Source organism: Mytilus galloprovincialis, chromosome 7 (assembly GCF_965363235.1).
Source record: "Mytilus galloprovincialis chromosome 7, xbMytGall1.hap1.1, whole genome shotgun sequence".
Classification (NCBI taxonomy): domain Eukaryota; kingdom Metazoa; phylum Mollusca; class Bivalvia; order Mytilida; family Mytilidae; genus Mytilus; species Mytilus galloprovincialis.
The window spans coordinates 21823992-21851966 of record NC_134844.1 but is presented as its reverse complement, the minus strand read 5'-3'; the positions used below and the strand labels follow the sequence as shown (position 1 = coordinate 21851966).

Here is a 27975-nt window from a genome sequence, read left to right as displayed (position 1 = left end):
TCTGGTTATAAATAATTTATTAAAAACTGTGAGTATCCATTAACAATATATCAAGTATTTCTTCCATGTCGTTCGCTATTTTCATTGACTAAGGTATGTGCAGGATGATAAGACAGAATCCCTCTATCGTCTATGTATTGTAGATGTGGGTTTGGATGTGTATTATTCATACTGCCTAAAGAGGTATATCTGAAAAACATACACAAACAAATAATTATATACTCCTATTGATATACCAAATCATAGGCTTGAAAATTGAAATTGACTCAAGACTGACACACTGATTTGTCTCACTTGCTAGAATATTTGATATATTTTAAAAGGCAATGAACTTTAAAACTAAGACCAACCAGTTGCCCAAAAAATAAAATCTGCCAGCTAGGTGCACAGACACACATTTGTAATCAATCATTTTAAATTTGTATTTTACATACAGGATCATTGGGATAAACCACTACAAAAAGACACATAAGACCATATCTGATAACAGCTAGAACTCACTTTAGGTACCAGCGATCAACCTTGGGAGCAATAATTTCAAAATAACAAGTCCACAGTATTTTCTCTGAATTCCCTTTTACTATGGCACCTGAGATCACCCCAAGTTTTTGGTGGGGTTCGTGTTACTTAGTCTTTATTTGTGTATGTTGTGTCATGTGTACTATTATTTGTCTGTTTCGTCTTTTTCATTTTTAGCCATGCCGTTGTCAGTTTATTTTCAATCTATAAGTTTATAGAGTTAATAAAGAATTGGAATTTGAGTTTGACTGTCCCTCTGGTAGTTTTTGCCTCTCTTTTACAAAGAATATGTTTACAACAGGATAATAATAATTTGTCCTTAAAATATCTTTTAAAAGTATATAAATGATAAGATCAGGAAATTTAAGAAGTATTTATATGAAAAGAAATAAGATATAGCCTTTTAGAGCTAATATCTTAATGCTTGTAGACTAAAACATTGGTCGGCTTGCTGCTTTGTTTGTATAAGCATTCACTTCAGCTTTATAATTAAGATTACATCTTCAAACACTATATTGAGGCATAGTTGAATATATTATATTTAAATTTGATTGGAAGTTATCCTAATAACAATTGTACAATATACAAAGCATGCAAGCTAACCAAAGTCTTGCTCTACATGCATCAGGAAATTAGCAGTAATGCTAATTAGATACAAGACTCTACAAGAGATCAAGTTCATGACAATGATGACATTTCAAATTATCTCCCTTTAACTCATTCATTAATGTAGCATTTACTTCCTTGTCTAGTTCTTCTGTAATCATAATATAATATTAACACCTTTTCTAATTTATACGTACCCTCTATCATATAAACTACAATAAGGAATGTTTAGAGATCTAAGGAACTGCCATATATGTTTGTATGACCAGTTAAGTAAAGGATTAACTCTCATAAACTGTGGCCAATCAGCATCTGTCATTGAAAACGACTCTAAATGACCTGTAACAAATATAAAAAGACAACTGAAAAAACAGTGACTAATATCAATGAATTGATAATAAAGTCAATTCTTTAATGCCAGGCTTTTCTTTAAAAGTAATAGAATAGTTGTATTCATCCTGAATATGGATGAATATGGATGAACTATTTGCCACTGGACTAAGAAAAACATAATCAATCATCATTTCATGGAAAGTGAAACATAAAGACTTTATAAAAATACTCAGTTTTTGAACATAATCAAAAAGTCATTATTGTATATATGGTGAGGAAGAAGTTAACGTATTTATATCTGTTTTACACAATATGACCAATCATTAAATGTACAACTTATTCAAATTATGAAATGTTATAATAATATGGGGACAAAGTCCCCAATAACAGTAGAAAAATCAATAAATAAAAAAATAAAACTAGAGGGTCCAAGGACCCTGTGTGGCTCACCTGATATTTTTATTTACAATTGATGCATGATAAATGCAACTGTTGTACTGTCGTTTAGTTTCAGAGATATAATAATAAAAAGTGCGTTTGAAAGCTATGTTTTTTTTCAGCCATGTGGGCAGGCAGGGTCATTATACACAGTGGTCCCTGGATATCCTAGTGGTGATTTAAACCAAGTTTGTTTAAATTTGAAAGATGTTTCAGGGGAGAATATTTGTAAAATTTATCTAACGAGAAATGCAAAGTAATGAGAAAGTTGTGAAGTTGTTTTGTTGTTGCGCACACCCCCCCCCCCCCACCCCCCTTTTGCCAAAAAAACCAAAAAGGTAATAAAAAATTATCATATAAGGGCAATCTATCCTATTAATGATTTCTGCAAAATTCAGTTAATTGTGCATGGGTTGTAAAGCCAGCTGAGGTCGTTAAAAACTCTCTTTTGTTGTTGCAGATAGATCTTGACCTGATAAACATTTTACCACATGTCAGATTTTCTCTAAATGCTTTGGTTTTTGAGTGATAAGCCAAAAACTGCATTTTACCCCTATGTTCTATTTTTAGCCATGGCGGCCATCTTGGTTGGTTGGCCGGGTCACCAGACACAATTTTTAAACTATATACCCCAATGATGATTGTGGCCAAGTCTGGTTTAATTTGACCCAGTAGTTTCAGAGGAGAAGATTTTTGTAAAAGATAACTAAGATTTCCGAAAAAATGGTTAACAATTGACTATAAGGGACAATAACTCATAAAGGGGTCAACAGACCATTTTGGACATTCTGACTTACTTGTAGATCTTACTTTGCTGAACATTTTTGCTGTTTACAGTTTATCTCTATCTATAATAATATTCAAGATAATAACCAAAAACAGCAAAATTTCCTTAAAATTACCAATTCAGGGGCAGCAACCTATCAACAGGTTGTCCGATTCATCTCAAAATTTCAGGGCAGATAGATCTTACCCTAATAAATTATTTTACCACATGTCAGATTTGCTCTAAATGCTTTGGTTTTTGAGTTATAAGCCAAAAACTGCATTTCACCCCTATGTTCTATTTTTAGCCATGGCGGCCATCTTGGTTGGTTAGCCGGGTCACCGGACACAATTTTTAAACTAAATACCCTAATAATGATTGTGGCCAAGTTTGGTAAAAATTGGCACTGTAGTTTCAGAGGAGAAGATTTTTGTAAAAGCTAACGACGGACGACGACGACGACTGACGCCGGACGCCAATTGATGAGAAAAGCTCACTTGGCCCTTTGGGCCAGGTGAGCTAAAAATATCGGGTAAATTTTCCTGAAATTTTCATTGTACTAATGACCTCAAAATCGTTCAATTTTTTTGATGTCATGTTTTGAATTCCCGCATCTGCGCAATATATACAATGTACTTCCTTTTTCTGGTCTCGTTCTGCTTCTGCTTCTGCCTGCTTGTATGAAACTTTGAGTAAAATATATATATTTATCAGTCTAGTATAAAATAGGAAGGAACGCAATACCAATTTCATTTTTAATAATTCCTTGATATGAAAAAACGTTTTCTGATGATAGCGCTTCTTAGTTTACACTGCATATGAACTCATAACTTAAGTACCGTCACAACTAAAATCCCTAACAATAGAACCAAAATCGGAAACATTACGGTACTTCCGTTTCTTTTTTTTTAACAAATATTTAAGTTACAAAAAAATAATTCATACTGACTTCGTCACCATTTACAGGTAATGCCTGCCTCATATTTAAATAAAGTATAAAACTATACTTGCTAATATGCTATTATAATGCAATGCCAACTATTTTCTAGTGTTTTGCGACTTATGTACCTGCACAATATTAACTTATGTCAAATAATAATTTCTGCATTAAAAGGCAATTCCTTATAGACAATGTTTATTTACAGAAAATACTCACAAGAATAAGGATCTGTTTTTCTTGTTCCCATTATAACAGCTTTTATACCTGGATGACCTTTTTTTAATTCTGTCAGACTGTCTTTAATTCGTCCATGATAATTCAACATTTCTAAACTATAACTAAAATTTAAAACAAAACACATGTTAGGAAATGCATAGATCTTATCTTAACTTCTGATGAAAAATACACTCAATGGAAAAATTGAAATTGTCAACCTATAATTGTATAATGTTACAATATTCATGAAATGATATCTCTAATTGAATTAATGGAGATATGAGCCATACATCAGTTTGATGGAAACAAAACAATAAAAACTGCTAAAAGACTTAGTGAACAACATTTCTTATACAAAAGACAAATGTCTATATACTATGACAGGCTCTGAATCATCCAGATTTTATGAAAGTCGCATATCAACACATAATAAACAGCTGCGCCATGAGCGCATGATACGCCCGACGTCTTGTGTGGAAGTTTAATGCAATAATCATAAATAGTTTCTGAGAAAGTTTTAAGCAATAACCATATATTGTTTTTGAGACACGGCGGGACATGTGAAACCCCCAACCCTGTATTTTTTTTTACAAAAAACTAAATATCACTACAATAAAATTTTGAATCAAAACCAAAAAGTATACAGATCTTTAGATTAATATAACAAAGAAGTGTGTAAAGTTTTAAGCAATAATAATAAATTATTTTTGAGATACGGTGCGACACGTAAAAAAACCCTCCCCTGTTTAACAAAATACTCAATAACTCCAAAATAAAGTTTTGAATCATCAACAAAAAGTATGCAGATCTTTAGATTAATATAACAAAGAAGTGTGTAAAGTTTTAAGCAATAATCATAAATTGTTTTTGAGATATGGCACAACATGTAAAAAAAAACCTCCCCCTTTTTTTACAAAATACTCAATAACTCAAAAATGAAATTTTGAATCATCACCAAAAAGTATACAGATCTTTAGATTAATATAACAAAGACATGTGTAAAGTTTTAAGACATAATCATAAATCGTTTATGAGATATGGTGCGACATGTAAAAAAAACCTCCCCCTTTTTTACAAAATACTTAATAACTCAAAAATAAAATTTTAAATCATCACCAAAAAGTATACAGATATTAAGATTAATATAACTAAGAAGTGTTTAAAGTTTTAAGCCATAATCAAGAATCGTTTTTGAGATACGGTGCGACATGTGAAAAAAAACACACCCCTGTTTTAGTTACAAAGTGTCGTAACTTAAAAAGTTTAAATCTTATTTTCACCAAAAAGTATACAGATCATTTGACCATCATAAGAAACAACTATGTAAAGTTTCATGAAATTTGGATAAGTCGTTCTCAAGTTACGGTGCGACATGTTTACGCCGGACAGACAGACGGACAGACGGACAGACGGACAGACGGACGGACGGACACAGGACATTTGTATACCATAATACGTCCCGTCAAAATTTTGACGGGCGTATAAAAACTGTATATACAGTGCTCTAAATTAAATTATTTATTGTTAAACTGCACAACTTGTATATTGCCATTATATCCCAGACCATATTCAAAATTCCCACACTTTAACATGTTTAATGCCCAACATGAAAATCAAGATCCACAAAACTAGTTACTAAATATTGATGCACAAATTAATAAAATTTAGCTCCTTATTAAGGATGTCTGCTGCTCTAATTTAAAATAACAAGGATTTCATGTGGTTGCTTAAAATGAAAACAACTTTGAAATTTAAACAAAATAAAGTAATAAAATTGATAGTCTCGTGTGTAGTTTTCAAAATACGAGACATTTAGAAGATGGCGGGAAAGGGGTTTTCTTCAGACTTTACTATTTGTTAACATTGGAATTGTTTTTTACCCTTTAAACCAAGAAAAAATAACAAGGATTTCATGACAAAAAATTCAAATGGTCATAAATGATCTATTGAACAGATTTATGAAGACAAAAGTGGGGTCTCGTGTAAAAATTTTTTTAATACATTTGTATGGATAAAACCTGAGAAAATCGAAAATATGACAAGAATTCAAAAACATGACCAGCAGACATCCTTAATGCAAAGTTTACAATTTTTTTTTCTTTTCAAACAAAGTAAAAATGTATTTATAAATAATCTATTTCATTTCACTTTCTTAAATAAAATAAAATGTAAGTAAGTCTTAAAAAAGGTATAGAAGCACTGTTTATGTAAAATATCAGTCCAACCAAAACTGTTTAAAATATTTTCCTCGTAAAAATTAGTTTACAGGATGCGTGGCACACAACTCTTTTCTATGAAATATCTAGCAAATATCCAAAAGAAAAAAGGTTATAATTGTAAAAGTGAAAATGACATACTTATCTCTAGATATCTGTATAAATTTCTCAACCTCAGGGAAAACAGATTTACTCTTGATGTACAGAGCTTTGTATTTATCTTTATGAACTGGAAATTTTCTGGAAAAAAAAATGAAATTTGAAAACTTTTATCTTAAAGTGATGGAAAATACAAACCAGTTCTGAAATAATTGCAATTATTCTACTCAATATGATGGAAAACTAAGTATCAACTGGCCAAAATTCTAAGGCGAAGTATAAATACTTACACTAATCTGAATATTCAATATAGATATAAAATATAGATCTTTCTTTCAACTTGTTATGAGTCTATATAATGAAAATATGACAAATTCAGAGAAAAGTATAGAAAGATTATCTATGTTGCCAACTTTTATCATGTTTTTTTTCAGTTTTCTTTTTTTAATGTCTCTTTCAACTCAAAGCCGCAGCCATAATTGATGGTAGTTTGTTATCTTTTATAACAGGTTTTGGCAGTCAAAATTGATGGGAGTTGGTTCATCGACCATGTGGAATTTTAAGAATCATTGTAAACTTTACCAAAGTTTGGTAGAAATATCTGTTTTACATGCCTTTTAAAATTTGACTTCTCTATCTATGTTAATGATTAATTTGATCATCAAAATCAGTTACCATGATGTTAGCAGCTCATGTAAATTCAGTATAGCAGCTCTTACTATACTTACTTTTTGGCAACAGAATAAAACAAATGAAGTAAAACAGTACAATCTTTCCCACCATTAAATCCTACACAGAGATCATCTAACCTGAAATCAAAATACAAATTCTTAATAGTATTCAACTAAATTGGAATGAATCATAATTTATATATACTTTGTGGGCAAATCAATCTTCAAGGGGCACTTTATAAAAGAAAAATTTGATTTGTTAGTGCCTTTAGTATAAAGGGTCCTCGGTGACCAAGTGGTCCTGCATGTTTGAGGCAAACACCCCCAAGCTCAATCCTCACCTTCTCTTTGTGATATGTAATCTTGTAGTACAATATTAGAGAGATCCATAAACTTACCGCTACACACAAGTTATTGTCCAGAAACTACAAAAACGCTTGTTTATGGCCCCTTTTGGGTCATTTATTCCTAGACTGTAGGTACCACAACCCCCAAAATCAATTCTAAACTTCCTTTTGTGGTATTGAACCTTCTTGTTAAAATTCATAGAGATCCACTTTAACTAGATCAAGTTATTATCAGAAAATCAAATGTGTCTTTGACCGATGTCCATGTTGACGCAGACAAAGCTGACGACAACATCATAGCATTATACGAACAAAACAAAAATTTTGCAGTCGTATAAAAAAATTCATTATAAACCATTTTGTTAGATTTTGTTATATTTATTGCAGAATTTGAGAAAGGACCCAGTGGTTGTCCTTATTTCCTATCTGCCATAATTGTTCTCAAAAATTTAATCTTTCACATTAATACTCTGTTAGATTTGTTTGTGAATGTGTTTAATATCAAACAAACTGTTTCAGATTTGATCTAAACCTGATTGTGGTAGGAAGTTTATGTAGACACATTTAATAACATTGTATCAAGTACATTTACCCTGAATTTAAAAACAAACACTAAGCTTTTTAAATTAAAGAACCTTAGTGAGCGAGCTCACATACCCCACATTGTCACTGGAGAAATAAAATAACTGTAAGAAAAAAAAAATTGTATAATTGAATCATAATTTCCTGTCGATATGCACATCTACATAGTATGTCCTTATTATCTACAAAGTTTAATGAAATTCTGTTGTGTTGTTTCAGAGGAGTTGCGATGACAAACTGTTTTGCAGAGGTATATTGAAGCAAATAAGTTCAAAGAGGCGTAACTCCTAGAAAAAAAATTGAATCGCAATTTCCTGTCGATATGCACAACTACATAGTATGTCCTTATTATCTGAAAAGGTTTCGTGAAATTCTGTTGTGTGGTTTGAGAGGAGTTGCAATGACAAACTGTTGCAGTAGTACATTAAAGTAAATAAGTTCAAAGGGGCGTAACTCCTAGAAAAAAAATGAAATCGCAATTTCCCGTCGATATGCACAACTACATAGTATGTCCTTATTATCTGAAAAGGTTTCGTGAAATTCTGTTGTGTGGTTTGAGAGGAGTTGTGATGACAAGAAACAGGACTGACAGACGGACGGACTGACGGACGGACGGACTGACGGATGGACGGACGGGTCAAAAACATTATACCCTCCGCAACCCGTAGCGTGGGGTATAAATATGGAGAGGGTTAAAATACATGATCAACCTTACATTATGTGTATAATTAGAATTCAGACACATATATAAGTTAAAACTATACCACCAAAACTGTTTGTTCTATTGGATAATACCTACCCATATTTGTCTAAACATTCCTCTAAGATTTTCACAGCCTCTCTCACATTTTTGGTATATTCACATCTCTCACATGAGTTAACTATCCCATACACTTTGTCTACAGCATGATGAATTGGTGATTTATCATACTCCACAATACAATCTGAAATTAGAATTAAAGATCAAGAATTAGGCTTCACATACAGAATCATCATATATAAGACAAAGCCATGTGCCATTTAAAGAAGTACATAGTTAGTTTGTTCAAGACATTTTCATCAATTATTTTACCTTAAAATTTCTGTGGATAAACAATTCAGAAAATATCAAATTTATTGTTAATGATTGACCCTTCAGTATTATGGCCCAGGCTCCTGACAACCAGAATATATTCTACTGCTACTACATCAAGTGAGGGGGAGAGTTGATCATATGGAAGGACTAAATTATTTAGGTTAGTGTTTCTTAGAAAAATCAAAATTCCCTTTCTTTCTGTACATGGATATGAAATCCTGATCATATAAAGTCTAAAAAATGTAAATTTAGAAATGTTTGTATGCAAAATACCTGACATGACAAATGATAAAATATGTGCCTTATAATGTCTATAATTTGTATCTTACCAAGAAGTCTGTACATTCTATTGAATGAACCCACTGATTTACAGATTATTTAGAAATGTAAAGTATGTTTTGTTTGAATACATTGATAATAATTGAGGATGTAAATTGACTTATTACATCTACTTTAACTATCTGGGGTCATCAGGTGTAAAATAAACATCCTGGTCAAATGAAAGCAATACATGTATGCACTCAAGCTTACACTGGCTACATTTATTTTACTGAAAATTCAGAAATTATTGCCTGCATTTATTATTGCGATTTTGTCATTTTAGACTAAGATGCGATTTTAATTCATTTATAAAATTTCAAAATGCGAGTTTTACTTATTGCGATTATAACCCTGTCACATTTTTCACAATAATTTCTGAATTTACAGTAATGTATATATGAGTAATTTAATGATAATAAACTTTAGGAAACTGACAAAAATCATCTTGAATTGTGTACTTTCTTTCTGACAAATCAACTTAGGACAAACCTTATAAACACAAATTCACAATAATCCCAGTATTAAACTGTTTTTGATATAAACATATGATAATAGGACCAAATTCTTAAATGCTTTATCTGATCTCTGATATCATGACAATTAAGTTTTATGTGAAGGGTTGTTGCAGAAAATATTTTATGAAAAATATTACTTTAATAAAATAATTAAAAAACATTTTCAACCCTTTTACTATGATCACATGCCTTGATAAAGGTAACAATGTAGGTTACCATATTCATTCTGGAATTTTTAAGATACATGTAATAAGCACTGAAGATTAAGGACTAATTTTTAGTTATAACAATTTGTGTCAAAATTAATATTTTCTTGAAGTGCTATATATATTTATTTATTTGGCAAGAAACAAATCAGTTTCCAGTTTCAAGGCTTTTTAAAAAATTAATAATAAATCACATTTATTTCTTCTTAAATGTCCTCCAAACATTATGTGACTTTTATTGACTTATCATCAATCATCATGATCATGCAAGAGCAATTACTCCTATCTGATGAATTTAGTCATGTCCACTTATTTGAAAACACAATTTTGATGATTATTTGATTATTTACAGTTGCTCCTTAAATAGCACAGTTCAAGTTCAAGTTTTTTTTTAAATTAATGCAAATATAGTACAAGGGGTCCACTGATGATTAGGCCATTTGATTTTGTAGATCTTGTCTTGTCCTGCAGATCACTTTTAATATTCACAGATTCTTTCTATCTACCGCAGTTTCTGCATAAAACACAACTATGAGTCAAAATCTTCATGCAAGGGCGATAACTCCTTTAAAGTGAACAGTGAACAGTAAATGGGCTGTGTCTCAGATTTCATCAAAAACTACTTTGACCAAAAAGTTTAACCTGAACGTACAGACGGACAACGGCGGAACAAACGGATGCATAGACCAGAAAACATAATGCCCCTCTACTATCATAGGTGGGGAATAAAAACGATGCATTTATCTCTTTTATTACCTGAAATATAACAGATTGATTTCTTTCAATATTAGACCTTGATATGCTGAACATTTATGTATTGTCAGGTTTTCTCTATTTTTAAAAGTTTACAAAATAATAAGGATACTTGCATTCCACATTTCCAACCTATGTTCTATTTTTAGCCTTAATGACTATGATGGTTCAGGAAGACTGGATCAAAATACCCCGAAGATAATTGTGATCAAGTTTGGTTCCAATTGAGTATCCGGCAGACTAATTTCAGAGGAGAAATTTTAGTTATAAGCAATAGAGGAAGAATCAACAGACCCCAACTGGGAAGAAAAGATCACATGCTCCCTTTGATATATATTTTGTTTACCTTCTTAATCTACCTATTCTTTCAATACAACCTGATGTGTTAATTTGGACAATGATAAAATAAGACTGAAACCTATCCTATGTGTCCTACATTCAATGTATCTAACAAACTAACAAAGTGAATACAGTAAAGTGATCCTTTGAAAATAACTGAATGCATGTATATTATAAAGTGTTTTCAAGCATGAATTAAAGTATTTAGTTAAAACATCTACAGGAGCATTATTATTCTATTTTAAATATGAATATCAAACACATCTTGAGAATTACCAAACATTATATAAGTCATATTGACTTTATATGATATGGTCACAATTTATCCATAATAAAATAAAATACTGATTATACATGTTATAACCTCCTGACACTGACTAAAAACATTATATTATTCATACATATAGCAAAAAAAAAGGATGGATAGTAAATAATTACAATGTATCAATACACCATACGGATGATAAATAATTATCAATAATTACAGAACAGGTGAGACATCTTACCTGTAATATTACCTGACATCACTATCACCAGTCAATCCTTTAATCTGTACTTAAATCACCGACTGATGTCTTAATTAGGACAAAGATAACTTTAGAATGTAGAAAACCCTTTATATATGGGTTATATCAAAAACATGTATAAAATAAATCTGGAAATAGAAGGTGAACTACTGAACGCTCAACTCTTGATTCAAGTATATCATGTGTAATGAATACATTATTATTTTTACATCAATTTCAACAATCTGTCATTAACTGTGTTTGAAGGCCACACTAAACATGCTAAATCAAATCTTTAGTATTTGAAAAGTACATTAGAGACTCCAGTTTCTCTTTTCTACTCATTGTCAATAATATGTGCTACAAAGTTGATTTCGTCAAGGGATGGACAGGGGGGCCATATGATTTTCACTCCCTTACCCCCAACTCCCACCACCTACCTCCTAATTCTCTTCCCCTACTCCTACTTCACTACCTTTGACTCCTAGAAGAAAATCGTCCAGCATATCCCTATTTACTTTCCCACTTTCCAGAGTTCCTTCCCCTCATTCCCATTTTTGTTTACCCTTGTCCACCTTTTCTTCTTCATAATGGAATTATTAGCTAAATTAAAGAGCCTTAAAATTACCACTTTATGGGCAGTTTTATTTCTAAAAAAAATGTGGTTAGTTGGAAAAATTTGAATGAATTATGCAAATAAAGGGGGGGAGTCTGGGGGTTGGACCCCCTTTTGTTTTACTGATCAATGTATTTGAAAGGGGATATGATGCTCTAAATGCTTTGGTTTCAGAGATATGAGCCAAAAACTGCATTTTACCCTATGTACTATTTTTAGCCATGTCCCCCATCTTGGTTCGCGGGTGGGGTCATCAGACACATTTTTAAATCATATACACTAATCATGATTGTGGACAAGTTTGGTTAAATTTGTCCTTGTAGTTTCAGGAGAAGATTTTTGTAAAAGATTACAAAAATTTACAAAAAATTATTAAAAATTGACTATAAAGGACAATTTCTCCTTAAGGGGTCAACTGAACATTTTGGTCATGTTGATTTATTTGTAGATCTTACTTTGCTGAACATTAATGCTGTTTACAGTTTATCTCTATCTATAATAATAATATTCAAGATAATAACCAAAAACGGCAAGATTTCTTTAAAATTACCAATTTATGGGCAGCAACCCCACAACGGGTTCTCCGGTTCATCTGAAAATTTCAGGGCAGATAGATCTTGACCTGATGAACAATTTTACCCCCATGTCAGATTTGCTCTAAATTCTTTGGTTTCAGAGATATAAGCCAAAATCTACATTTTATCTCTGTGTTCTATTTTTAGCCATGGCGACCATCTTGGCTGGTTAGCCGGGTCACCAGACTCAATTTTTAAACTACATACCCCAATGATGATTGTGGCCAAGGTTGGTGTAATTTGGCCCAGGAGTTTCAGAGGAAAAGATTTTTGTAAAAGTCAATGACGACGGACGCCGACGACGCTGACTGACGCAGGACGCCAAGCGACGAGAAAAGCTCACTTGGCCCTTTGGACAAGGTGAGCTAATAATCAATCGATCAAATATTCTGGGGTATAGAAACAAATAAGGGACTTCTTCTAATTCTAAATTTTGGTGAAAACCTCTAGCATAAAGAATTATACAACCAGAAATCATTTTAGTAAATTTTCAGATGTACTATCAATTACATTTTTCAACTTTACAGTGCTGTAATAAAATCAATAGCTATTTGATATAACAGCAAAGCATGTACAGTAAAGTTAGATTTAATTACCCAATCTTTACACATACTTTTTTTATTTTTCTCAGTACCAGCATGTTGTACAAGTGCATGTTAGTACTAAATCTACAACTGTAAATAAATCATATTGATTGTTCGTTCACCTACTGACATTTGATTACAAATGCAACTTTTACATGTCATTGAATAATACAGATGTCATTTGTCAAACAAAGTACTTGTTAACTGTCAATTACTTTTCTGTTCTATTTAAGACTAGAAAAAAGCTTAAAAACATAAAAAAAATCTATAAGCAATGGTTATGGGAATTAATTTCAACAGTTTTATCATTTAATGTTGACATTTAAAATTATGTTTCTCTGTACAAAGGTATTTTTTATGACAACCAAATATGATTTTTATGGAACTTTTTCTGTAATACTATATATGGTATCCTTGACCCACTTAAAGTCACTTAATACATATATCAGCATACATCGTAACATGCGGAATCACTGCACTTAGATTGATGAAAATATGTAATTGCATTCATTATGTCAATTATTTGATGAAAATAGAAAGTAACATACAAGCTTTTTTCATTAACTTAATAGGTGATTTAGACTTTTATTTAACTTTAAAAATAATTGTATCAACTTTTACTTCTTTGAAAGTGATGCAAAATGTTGCAAGACAAATCTTCTATATTCATGCTGTCCCACAAATATCCACATTAATAGAAACCTTTGTAATGTTTACAGTAATAAACTAAAGGCTGTAAAGAGCCTGTGTCGCTCACCTTGATCTATGTGCATATCAAACAAAGGACACAGATGGATTCATGACAAAATTTTCTTTTGGTGATGATGATGTGTTTGTCAAGATCTTACTTTACTGAACATTCTTGCTGTTTACAATTATCTATAGCTATAATGAACTTGGCCCAGTAGTTTCAGACGAAATATTTTGTAAAAATTTACAAAAATTAACAAAATTTAATGGAAATTGTTTAAAATCGACTAAAAAGGGCAATAACACCTCAAGGGGTCAATTGACCATTTTGATCATGTTTCTTATTTGTAGATCTTACTTTGCTGTACATTATTGCTGTTTACAGTTTATCTCTATCTATAATATTATTGAAGATAATGACCAAAAACAGCGAAATTTTCTTAAAATTACCAGTCAGTGATAGCAACCCAACAACAGGTTGCCTGATTGGTCTGAAATTTCAGGGCAGATAGATCTTGACCTAATGAACAAGTTCACATTCGTCAGATTTGCTCTAAATGCTTTGATTTCAGAGATATAAGCCAAAAATCCCGGACCATATCATATGTTCAATAAACTATGAATTTGGGGGTCAACGTTAGATAAAACCTACCAGTCTGGCATGTACATTTATTTAACAATAATTCCATACAGATATGGACTAGACCCTATAACTTTTACCTTTATCACTGATCCATGAAATGAGTTCAAGGTCAAGTGAACCTTACCTGACATATATGTAGATCTTGCAAGGAACCGATATATACCAAATAATATTATTCTGTAACTCATAATAAGAGATTCTATCATAAGCGTTTAACACAGTAGACCATAAACATCATGAATTTGTAATGGAGTAACTTCTTTATGCACTCATAACTGATACAACAACTTTTAGTTAAGTAACTATAATAATTACTTGTATCTCTTAGTCCAAAAGGTTATCAACAAAGAAATTAATGGGGAATGTGTCCATGGATAAAGGATTATGCCCCTGCTTGCATACACCATACACCTTATCGCTATATGTCCGCCATTACTGGATATCACACAGGTTCCAATAAAATTTTGACGTCATAAAACAAAATATCTGACGCTACAATGGAAAAGTGATTGTTGTATGCGTCAAAAGTTCAAGCGGCCGGGTCAGCCGGGATTAGCGATAAGGTGTACTATTAGGGGGCATAACTCTAAAACTTTATCTGTATTTTGTGGTAATAAATAAGCATTGTATTTTAGTTTCATAACATTTGGTGGAGGCTAACTCAAATTAGAGAACGAAAAACATAAAATTCAGCAATATTTCAACTGATAAAGAGGCATAACTCTAGATTGGTAAAATTGCCAAATACAAACTTGATCTGTGTTTTGTGGTAATAAGCATTGTATATCAAGTTTCATAACATCTGGTTGAGGCAAATTTATTTAAGAGAAAGGAATTCTTCCATTTGTAAAAGGGCTTAATTCTAAAATGGTAAAAGTGACGCCACCAAAATTCAAACTTAATCTGTGTTTTGTGAAAATAAGCATTGTATATATAGTTTTCATAACATTTGCTTGAGGCAAACAATATTTAGAGAATTTAAACCATGTGAGGTCATAAAAATATTGAAAGTATTGGTTCTTTCATAAGATGGTCAACTTTATGCCAATGCTGTAGTTAGCATCAACAGTCAAGTTATGTATGGAATATAAACAGATCTCTGTATTAACTAGAAAACCTGACTAGACATTACACTTGTAATAACCAATACAATGAATATACTGTGATTTTAATTTTTGCAATATTGAGAACAATCCTGTTTAATTTATATAAAAGATTTCAAAATTTCAAGTCTAAATGATTGTGATTATAACCCTGTCACAATTATAAACACATCGCCATAATTTCTGAATTTACAGTACCACTATATAACAATGAATTATCCAGTTCTGAAAGTGCTTGATTAAGACAGAACTCACAATAAATCTCTACAAAGTTATTTACACTTACCTTTAGGAAGACTCTCAGTCAAAGTTTGACAAGCATCATCTAAATCTTTCTTCGTCTCAGACTCAAGTACTAACTTTACTTTGTAGTAACTATAACAAAACAAAAGAACATTTAGTTCTACGTATTTATGGTTTTTATACCCAATAACAAGGAACCTAACTAACACAAACTTTGTCATTATTCATTGTTTTATTGAATTAATTTAACCTGTCTTAAAACACTTTAATTATTATGTCAAATATAACAGAAATTTTGATTATTTTTGGCACAAATTTTAAGAAAAAATAATATGTTGTTCCTGAGAAAATTGGGACAAAAATTTCATATATTGCCATATGTGTCAGAATATATCAGAGTTCAAACAACAGAAAGAGGAATTACAATGAAAATGCATCAGACACAGTAAGACATGCTCACAAGAAGCTTGATTTCAAATTTCAGTAAGTCTTGATGACTTTTTTGTGTAGTTTCTGAGAAAATTGTGCTGAAAATTTCATTGGCCTAAGACCCTGTTCACACTAGCATTTTTTTATATCGATCTAATTTGAATAGATCTAAATAAAACCAGTTAGCGTTCACATTATCTTTAATCATATCGATCTCTATCGGTCTAATATGAACCACTGCGTTCACACTACAATTAAAAACGCAATCGATGTAACCTTTTGCCCGTAAAACTGTAAACACTGTGTATAAATAGAACTGATTTATCAAATTCATCTGCTGATACACTGATACACACACTTGGGGAAAAAAATTGGATAAAGTTATTGTTTCTCTTGAATCACAATTTAAAATTTTGATACTGGTGTTATTGCAGTTTTCTTTAATTTTGAAAAAAATAACTGAAGCAAAGAAGTTACAACACGATGCCGGAAATACTGCGGTTCCTGCAAAGAAAAAAATCAACATAAAAAAGAAGACACAGATTTCACAAATCTATGCTATGGCAAAGACAACATGTTTACAGTTTGTTTTAAAGGTCTTTTAACAGAGAAATATGGGTTAAACAACAAACCTCTGAGATAGTTTTGCCGCTATACATGCGCATACATTATTTTCGCTTCAATCGTACTAGTTTAAACCGATCTCTGCGTTCACATCTAAAGTAAGATCGGTTTACTTTAGATCGATTCAAACTAAACTACCTCTTTTGGTGTTTTAGTTTAGACCGATTGAAGATCGATTCAATGTGTTCACATTAGCCCTTTAACCAATCTAAAGTGAACCGGTCTAGTTTAAATCGATAAAAATGTCCTAGTGTGAACGGGGTCTAACAGACAGACATATTATTGGAGTGTGGGGTATGCATATACTTCTCTATATCAAAACTTCATTTCCAAGATTTATAATTTAAAACAGTACAATTGATCTATGACATATACTCAACAGTAACATACCTATTATTGAAATCAGGGTAAGACCCTAGGATAACTGTATTATTGTGTTTACTGTCTACAGTGTTCAGGATGTCAGCTATTGATACCTCATCTTTGTCAACATATATCTCTCTAGTGTAAAAATCTTTTGAAGGGTTTTTAAACAAATACTGAAACAGAAACCAATCAAATATAATTTCAGTAGAAACAGCTGATGAAAATATGTAGTGTCAATAAAATTGTAGACGGCTAGACAGAGCTTTAAATATGTTTTTATTGTGTCTCTATGGAGTTATCTCTAAAAGTTTTCAGGATGTTAGTCAAAAACAATGAAAAGTCACCAAAATTTAGCCTTTTCTGGATAACAACACATGACTTTGTCTTAACGTTTTGAAGAATAGAAGTTTCATAACCTTTGATAAATGTGAAGAATTGGGCCAAAAGAGAACACTAAGTGAGGTGCACATTCTTAATTTATATACATATATTTTATAAACTCTTGGTAGAAAATTACAGGAGATGATTGTCAAAAACAGATACTCTCTATTGAGATTGCAGCTGAAAAAGACCTTAGGCTCACCATCTATAAATTTTGGAAAACAAATATTTACACTTAGTGTACATGTGTTGCATGTTTTCATAGCTTAATGGTTCTGACTTGATAATACAGGAGAAGATTATCACAATAAAACAGGTTGCCTTTTTTCTGCCTGTTTATAAGCCAAATTTGCTCTTTATGCAACAAGGTCAATAATTCATTATCACTCATGAAATAGAGAATAAAAAAGGCATTGTTAAGAGGATCATTAAATTTAGAACAAAAAGTAACCAGATGCTCCGCAGGGCGCAGCTTTTTACGACTGCAGAGGTCAAACCCTGAACAGTTGGGGCAAGTATTGACACAACATTCAAGCTTGATACAGCTCTGAATTTGGATTGTGATTAAATAGTTGAAGCAACATAGGTTTCTGACACAGAATGAATGTGGTCTAAGAACTTAAACTTAAAAACTTATAATTTTTAAATTGAACATTTACCTATTATGGTCCAATATCCAAAATCTAAATACATGGTTAGATTCAGCATATCATAGAACCCCAAGAATTCAATTTTTGATGAAATCAAATAATGTCCAATTTAAGACCCTTAAGACCTCAATGTGGACCAATTTGATAACTGGGCCCAAATATTAAAAATCTAAAAACATGGTTAGATTCAGCATATTGAGGAACTCCATATATTCATTTTTTGTTGAAATCAAACAAAGTTTAATTTTGGACCCCTATTTGGACCAACTTGAAAACTGGGCCCATAATCTAAAATCTAAGTACACGTTTAGATTCAGCATAACAAAGAACCCCAATAATTCATTTTTTGATGAAATCAAACAAAGTTTAATTTTGGACCCTTTTGGCCCCTAATTCCTTAACTGTTGGGACCAAAACTCCCAAAATCAATCCCAACCTTCCTCTTGTGGTCATAAACCTTGTGTTAAAATTTCATAGATTTCTACATGTACTAAAGGTGTCAGACCACCAATTAAAAATCCCTATCTGTTCAACTAAATTTTGCAATTTTCACAGCTTTCTAAATATTTTACCTTAAGTTTAACTTCATAGAAACCAGGTATATCCTTAATTGTACATGTATCAGCTTTCTACATGCCAATTTTCACCATACCTTTAAAGCCTTCTAACAAAATAAATGACCTTTAAACAGAGGTACTCCAAAAAAAAACCTGGTTTTCTGGAAATCTAAAATTAGTATACTATGGAGCGCATTAATCCTCAATTTTTAATGCAAACTCATAGACAAGTAAATTTTGGCTCAAAATGATCTAGATATATTTCTCTTTCACCAAAAGTTTCATTTCAGCAAATTTGTTGGTTAGTTTAAGTAAACAAGGACATCAAAAGCACTATTTTGTGTTAGAGTAGAGCTACTTTTACATACGTTCTAAATTGGAGGGAGTAATTGGTGGTCTGACACCTAAAGTTATTGTACGAAAACCAAGAAAAATGCTTATTTGGGCCCTTTTTAGCCCCTAATTCCTAAACTGTTGGGATCAAAACTCCCAAACTCAATCCCAACCTTCCTTTTATGGTCATAAACCTTGTGTTTAAATTTCATAGATTTCTATTTACTTATCAGACAACGACAACAATGACTCCAACGTCATACCAATATACGACCAAAAAATTTTCAAATTTTGCAGTCGTATAAAAACTAAGACATTTTTTAAAGACAAAATAAAACATTGTTTACCTACCTCTAATGTGATAAATGATCTTTCTAATAACTGTGGTACTCCAGGGAAGATATAAACATTTTTAATAGTAACTAATGGGAATTTGTTTTTCTGTCCTGTCTCTGGGTGATAACCATACACTGTAGTTGCTGACTTTGGTACCTAAAATATATTTTTCTCATAAATTCTTTCCAATTCAGTTATGTTTGATTAATATTATGTACGTTAAACAAGGATATGGAAATGATTATGGAACATGCTAAAACCGGTGCTCCACAGGGCGCAGCTTTATACGACCGCAGAGGTCGAACCCTGAACAGTTGGGGCAAGTATGGACAAAACATTCAAGCGTGATACAGCTCTGAATTTGGATTGTGATCAAATTTTTGACATTACATGGGTTTTTTTTACACAAAACAAATGTCAAGATTTTACAAATCAATTAAAGATTTCTTCTTCAAACTTTTTAAATCTAAAATTAAATAGTTGACACAGCATAGGTTTCTGACACAGAATGAATGTGGTCTAATGAACTTAAAAGTTTTTTTTTTGCCTTTGAGCAATTTACTATGCTGTTGAATATTAATCCTCTCAAAAAAATGTTTGAAGAAATTTTCTTTTTATTTATGAAATCTGAAATGAGAAAAATTTAAACCCCCCCCCCTTTTTTTTTCACATCCCCGTTTCCCTTTTTCCAAAACTGATATCAATTCAAATTTCTAATGGAGTTTGCAACAATAACTACTCTTTTAAATACATCATAAAATATTAAAATGTAAAATAAAGTGCTTGTTATCACTGAATGGTAAAGATTGGTTGGTAGTAAAAGTGAATATACATTGTTTATTGTATAAAACAATAAAAAAAACTTCATCAGCAACATTTTATATTGGCAAATTTCCAATGAAGTTATTTACATAAAGTTATTGGCAAATAAAAATAGAAAATGACATCATAGTCATGTCTGGCAAATGTCCAACATACATTATCTAAAAACATTTTAGATAAGATAAGGAAAAAAAGCTTCATCAGCAACATTTTATATTGGCAAATTTCCAATGAAGTTATTTACATAAAGTTATTGGCAAATAAAAATAGAAAATGACATCATAGTCATGTCTGGCAAATTTCCAACATATATTATCAACTACTATTCTATACAAAGAAAGATAACTCCAATTGAAAATTAATTGCTATTGCACAATATTGTGCAATTAGATATTTCTTGCTATTGTGCAATACTGTGCAATTGAAAATTTCTTGCTATTGCACAATACTTGATATGGAATCCTGATTTGGACCAACTTGAAAACTGGGCCCATAATCAAAAATCAAAGTACATATTTAGATAAAGCATATCAAATAAGCCCAAGAATTTAATTTTTGTTAAAATCAAACTTAGTTTAATTTTGGACCCTTTGGACCTTAATGTAGACCAATTTGAAAACTGGACCAAAAATTAAGAATCTACATACACAGTTAGATTTGGCATATCAAAGAACCCATTTATTCAATTTTTGATGAAATCAAACAAAGTTTAATTTTGGACCCCCATTTGGACCAACTTGAAAACTAGGCCAATAATTAAAAATCTAAGTACATTTTTAAATTCAGCATATCAAAGAACCCCAAGGATTCAATTTTTGTTAAAATCAAACTAAGTTTAATTTTTGACCCTTTGGACCTTAATGTAGACCAATTTGAAAACGGGACCAAAAATTAAGAATCTACATACATAGTTAGATTCGGCATATCAAAGAACCCCAATTATTCAATTTTTGATGAAATCACACAAAGTTCAATTTTGGACCCTTTGGGCCCCTTATTCCTAAACTGTTAGGACCAAAACTCCCAAAATCAAACCCAACCTTCCTTTTATGGTCATAAACCTTGTGTTTAAATTTCATAGATTTCTATTTACTTATACTAAAGTTATGGTGCAAAAACCAAAAATAATGCTTATTTGGGCCCCTTTTTGGCCCCTAATTCATAAACTGTTGTGACCTCAACTCCAAAAATCAATCCCAACCTTCCTTTTGTGGTCATAAACCTTGTGTTAAAATTTCATTGATTTCTATTTACTTATACTAAAGTTATTGTGCGAAAACCAAAAATAATGCTTATTTGGGCCCTTTTTTGGCCCTTAATTCCTAAACTGTTGGAACCAAAACTCCCAAAATCAATCCCAACCTTCCTTTTGTGGTCATAAACCTTGTGTCAAAATTTCATAGATTTCTATTCACTTAAACTAAAGTTATAGTGCGAAAACCAAGAAAATGCTTATTTGGGCCCTTTTTGGCCCCTAATTCCTAAAATGTTGGGACCAAAACTCCCAAAATCAATCCCAACCTTCCTTTTGTGGTCATAAACCTTGTGTTAAAATTTCATTGATTTCTATTCACTTTTACTAAAGTTAGAGTGCGAAAACTAAAAGTATTCGGACGACGACGACGACGACGACGACGCCAACGTGATAGCAATATACGACCAAAAAATTAAAATTTTTGTGGTCGTATAAAAATGTTCAGAAAAAAACATTTATATATTTAGCTATGTCGAGTAAAAGTGCTTTTACTGGTAACTAGATTGAAAATGTGTCCATGGGACACAGATAATGCCTGCTCTTTCATATAAGGTTAGAAAGGGTATAACTCTACAAAGGTAACCAGATGCTCTGCAGGGCACAGATTGATATGACCACAAAGGTCGAACCATGAACAGTTGGGGCAAGTATGGACACAACATTCAAGCTTGATACAGCTCTGAATTTGGATTGTGATTAAATAGTTGACACAGAATGAATGTGGTCTAAGAACTTAAAAAAATTAAATCGGACATTTACCTATTATGGTCCAATATCCAAAATCTAAATACATGGTCAAAGAACCCCAAGAATTCATTTTTTGTTAAAATCAAACTAAGTTTAATTTTGGACCCTTTGAACCTTAATCAGTTAATGTAGACCAACTTGAAAACGGGACCAAAAAAAAAAATCTAAATTCTAAATACACGGTTAGATTTGGCATATCAAAGAACCCAAATATATCAAATTTTGCTGAAATCAAACAAAGTTAAATTTTGGACCCTTTTGGCCCCTAATTCCTAAACTGTTGGGACCAAAACTCCAAACATGAATACCAACCTTCCTTTTGTGGTCATAAACCTTGTGTTTAAATTTCATAGATTTCTATTTAATTATACTAAAGTTATTGTGCGAAAACCAAGAAAAATGCTTATTTGTGCCCCTTTTTTTCTTAACTGTTGGGACCAAAAACCCCAAAATCAATCCCAACCTTTCTTTAGTGGTTATAAACCTTGTGTTAAAATTTGATTGATTTCTATTTACTTATACTAAGTTATTATCTGGAAATCAACCGTCTTCAGATGATGCTGATGACGACGAAAACGACGTGATACCAATATACAACAAAAAAAAATTTTGCAGTCGTATAAAAATGATGCCACCAAAATTTGAACTTGATCTGTATTTTGTGGTAATAAGCATTCAAAGTATATAAGTTTCATAACATTTGGTTGACGTACATCAAGACTTAATGCCTCCTCCGTTTGATGACAAGGACATAAAAATCAATCACAATATTCCATATTTTTTCAGCTTAAAAAAGCAGTTGATTATATTATCCAAGTTACCATTGCAAGTTTCATTTTAGGTGAATCCAATGATGCAGGCCCAAAGTATTCTTTACACAACTCCACTAACACAGGGTTTGGTTCTAAAACATCATCAAAGGCTTTAGCTATACCTACAACAAATACAGAAAAACTATACTATATTTGCTTCAACAGTGAAAAAAGCTATATGCAAACTGGAGGATATTATCAAGGTAACAAAAAAAAATTTTGGTGATATCAAATTCTTGAATATAGTTTAAAGAAAATATCCCCTAAAGATAAATATGATAAAGAATTCCTTCATGAAAAATGTCTTCATTCAATTCAAGATGATTATATCCCCTAACTTGGATTCTTCATAGTTAATTAAAGTACAACTATATACAGATGAAACTCATTTTAGAAATATTTTCACCTTCAAAAGTTTTGTCATCATGTGTTGGTCCTATACCACCAGTTGTTATCACATGTGTGAATGACTTAGAAAACAACGAGACTTCACGAGCAATGGTATCCAAGTCATCTCCTATCACAGATATCTGAAGTAGAAAAAAAACAATAGCAATTGAGAATAATAACATTCATATACAGTATTTCTATTCTTAACATTCTATGCATGCCATATGGTTTCTGGTGGGGAAAATCATTGGCAATCATACCAAATCTTCTTATTTTTATAACATAGTAGCATTCTCTACATTTATCATATAAGCAGTTCATAATAAGCAAGTACACAAGTACAAGTCAAGATGTGCTACATAAATTTATACATATATTGTGTATAATTATCAAATTGAGGAATGCTACCCTGTAATACATGAAAATTATTATAGAAACAAATGTTTATAATACAAATAGAAAATAAGAAACTCCCTGAAATTAAAGTAAAATTGTCCAATTTGTGTATTTAACATACATTAACGGTACATGCATATTGAATAAGTAAATGCGGGGTGTATGTGACAGTGACATCAATAATTTAGCCATAGGCAAGTAACTCTTCATGTATATGTTATGTTTTATTTCAGCACGAGTGTAGATGAGACGTGAATCAAATAAAACTGCAACTACCACATATCTCCCATCATCCATCAAAGTTATCAATATGTTGCAGGGTTAAAATAGCTTGTGAGTGCCTAACCTTCTCACTTACATGACTTACATATCTTGATTAATGAAATAAAAAAAGCTACAAAGTAAAAATCAATTCAGTAAAAGCACTTGTACATATTGTTATTGCCAGTGACAAAACCACAGGAAAAATACTTTATTTCCTCACCTTTCTTTCAAAATCTTTTATTTGGTTTATTTTTTATGAGTGTATTGATAATTTTTTCAGTAGGAGTGAATATACCAGAGTGTCTGTGTTCTCCCAAGAATTTTCTAATAGCACCATTGAAATTAACAATTACATAAAAGCACTGCTTTTCCCAAAAATACAGCACCATGCCCCTATACTTTCTATTATTAAATCATCCAAGATAGCACCATGGTAAAACAATATAGAATCAGGGTACCATCATGACCATGGTGCCTTAAGGCACTAGGGAGAACACTGAGAACTTACTGTTCCATCAGAGGTTATAACAAACTATACATTTTATATAAAGTATACCTTTTTCACTTTGACACCAAGAGAGAACAAATGTTTGCAGATAAAGTGGGAATTTGTGTCTTCTGTTTGTCCTTTGAGAATTTCATCACCAATAACTGAAATTAAAAAGCTTTAATGTTTATAGATTAATAAATGTGTAATAACCCAGCTTAATTGTGCATAGTTCATACATAATGAATTTTATCATCCAAAATGCACATTTTCATTTGTCCCTCTGATCTAATTTATATGGTTCATTGAATTAGATTAATGAGTTTAGGGTCAGAGTTCAGATCTCAGATATTTAAAAATGACCTGCATGTAATTATGTGATTTGGTGAAATGATTGGTCTTGAGAAGTAAAGCAGACTTCAGAAAAAGTAGATTACCTAGAGCTATTTTTTTTTTATGAATGTTAGTGGATCAAATATTTTATTAATTAGTGACAAGAAGTATGAAGAAGAGACAAGAAGAAAAGTTTTATAGAGACAAGACTTATTAAGCAACAAGAAAACAAATTTAGCCTTTTTTAATGTACATGTATGTTAGTTATTCTATTACACTGATTGAAGAAAAATAAGTGTTTTTTGTTTCTCGTTTTTATATCTATATCGATTAGGCCACTGGTTTTCCTGTTTGAATGGTTTTACACTAGTAATTTTCAGTGATTTTTTTAGGCCCTTTATAACTTGCTGTTGGGTGTGAGCCAATGCTTCGTGTTGACATGGTTGAAGACCGTACTTTGACCTATAATGGTTTACTTTTACAAATTGTTACTTGGATCGAGAGTTGTCTCATTGGCACTCATAGTCATACCACATCTTCTTATATCTTTTCAGATCAAATATCAGGAAAAAGTTTTTTATTTTTGTTAATTAATGAGAATATGTTTAATATAATATATTTACTGTTTACATCATATATTTGTAGTGCATAGTCATGATAGTGAATGAATGAAAAAGGGGGAGTTAATTACTTTGTTCTTTAATTTTATAAGCCATCCTATCTGCAGGGCCGTAACTACATTGAGGCAAATGAGGCAAATGCCTCATGTTGGAAATTTCAAAAAAAAAAATGAAACAAAAGATTTTCTTCATATCAAATTGTTTTCACGGAAAGTGTCTTACAAGAAGCAAGTTCTCTTCACTCTCTTATGTCGCCCCTGCATGTTTTTCGTGATCCATGTTTCTATTTTACTTTTAGTTTTCAGAGTTGTCAGATGGTCTATTGTTTGTACTTCTGTGTCCCGGGTTTGTTTTTTGTTCATTTATTGTCCTACTTTATGACTACAGTCTGAGTGTTGATTTTCATTTGTAAACGTGTGGTTTTGCAATGTTAGTTTAAACATATTTATTTATAGTGGATTGGGAAACAAGTTTTGCAACTTATATTAATCCCTTTCCACTTTGCGGGTGCGAGTGCTGCCTTGTAGCGGCATTAGCCTGCTCTTTTTCGAAATCTACAAGGTTGTCTTTGACGTACAAGAGATATGGCTCTCTCTTAACACGGGTCAGCCATTTATCGTCCCCTTCCGACAGACTATCATCGTTTCCTAGAGACCATACTCACCATGGTTTTGTAATGTTGCATGTCCATCGATGTCCAGACATTGTGCGAGAAAATATTTTAAGAATATACGATGCTACTGGACACAGAAAAAAAATTGTTGTTTTTGCATGGAGAATTGAACTTGATATCAAAGAATACAAAACTGACCCTTTTTGTGTAGATAAAACTAGATAGCGGACATGGTTTAGATTAAAGTAAGACCACCAATTTATCGTTATCAAATCATTTGAAAAAAAACATCAATGTATTGTCATATGACCTTTTACATTGAAGGGTTAAACTTGCATTAAGTCGTGTTCAGACCCTTTAACAGAAAATATAGGAATATGGAGTAAACGTGCACGGGACATAATCGCACACAAAGTCAATGCATAGAAATATACAAATGATCAATGGTCAAAGTTTTTATTCCTGTTCTTCATCTTGATAGTTGCTGGAGGGTCTTCAACAATAAAAGAATCATTAATACCGTAAAACATGGTCAAGATGGTCCTTAGTGTCGTCTTAAGCAGTACTAGTACTTAAAGTATAAAACTGCACTGTCACTATATTTAAATCTAGTCATAAAAAAATCACCAAAGTCTAAGCACAATACAAGACAAGAACAGACAGACATACAGACAGATCCGGTTTTAATGATTATGAGAATTACGATTTTTGCTTTGTCCTACATATCGGTCTATTAATGTTGTCCCTAAAATCTAAAATTCTTATATTACAATGAATATATGTTTTTGCTTTGAGACCAGAATATTGTCAAAAAAAATAGCTGAAAAAGAATTGCGTTTCAATGTAAGAAAGAGTCCAGGAAACGCTCAGAATGCACGATTTTGCGTTATTTTTCTTAGAGCCTTTGGGGGCCTTGAGGGGCCCCCAAACCCCTCGCCAAAATTTTTTCGACTCGCTAAGCTCGGCGAATGTATTTTGCCTCACTATTAAAAGAGGCTAGTTACGGCCCTGATCTGACAGCACAATCGATCAGATACGATCCAATCAAGCATCTTTAAGAAATTGTTCTTTAAATACCCTTCTAAGATGACACTGTGATTCTTCCTGAATTTTCAGCATGGTTTTTTTTCAAATATTTGGAGTTCAATTAAATATTTTATAAAGCATTTTGTGACAGCTGTTTGTATTTTTTCGGTTTTCTTTAGCATGTTAATTAGGTCATAGTCTTTTTAATTAGTGTCCACATCTTTGCCAGGTTTTTTTTTACTGTTTTCTTCTCTCTTGAATTTTTTTACAACAACTTTTTAGCCCTGAAAAGTATACATTTGTTAATTTTATACCATATACATGTTTACAAATACCACACAGTTTTCTCATCTTTTCTTTTTACATAAGTCATGTATTTGAACTGTTGAACTTTTATCATATCAGATTTTCTCACCTATTATTCCAGCTGAGCATTCATTATTGGTTGCCATTCTTCGACCTACAATGTGGTTAACTGTAATTTTCAGTCTCTTACACGCTGATATTCGTGAAAACCTATTCATCTGTCACATTTTCATGTTTCATCATATAAACACATGAACAGAACCTTTCTCAAAGTCTTGTTTCGAGGAAAAGTTAGAGTTATCGCCCTTCAATTTGTAACTGATAAA

At 31.7% G+C, this 27975-nt stretch overlaps 1 protein-coding gene across 1 annotated transcript; it reads right to left on the bottom strand.

Moving 5' to 3' along the window:
* Positions 1–27975, bottom strand: LOC143082544 (FAD synthase-like). The gene is made up of 13 exons (XM_076258262.1): positions 27759–27975; positions 24821–24915; positions 23621–23744; positions 23224–23336; positions 19594–19734; positions 17346–17494; positions 15946–16034; positions 8533–8677; positions 6862–6942; positions 6176–6274; positions 3819–3940; positions 1323–1464; positions 1–189 (listed from the first exon to the last, which is right to left on the bottom strand). Exons 1-13 carry the CDS (start codon positions 27865–27867, stop codon positions 51–53), a joined length of 1548 nt encoding a protein of 515 aa, XP_076114377.1. The 5' UTR covers positions 27868–27975; the 3' UTR covers positions 1–50.

Bases quoted from the DNA above. Each gene is read 5' to 3' on its own strand.
- LOC143082544 (XM_076258262.1), bottom strand. From the start codon at position 27,867: ATGAATAGGTTTTCACGAATATCAGCGTGTAAGAGACTGAAAATTACA. The intron at 23,745-24,820 runs GTATACTTTATA...TTTCTACTTCAG, and splicing joins TTGGTGTCAAAGTGAAAAAG to ATATCTGTGATAGGAGATGA. The intron at 6,275-6,861 runs GTAAGTATAGTA...TTTTTTTTCCAG, and splicing joins TTTTATTCTGTTGCCAAAAA to AAAATTTCCAGTTCATAAAG.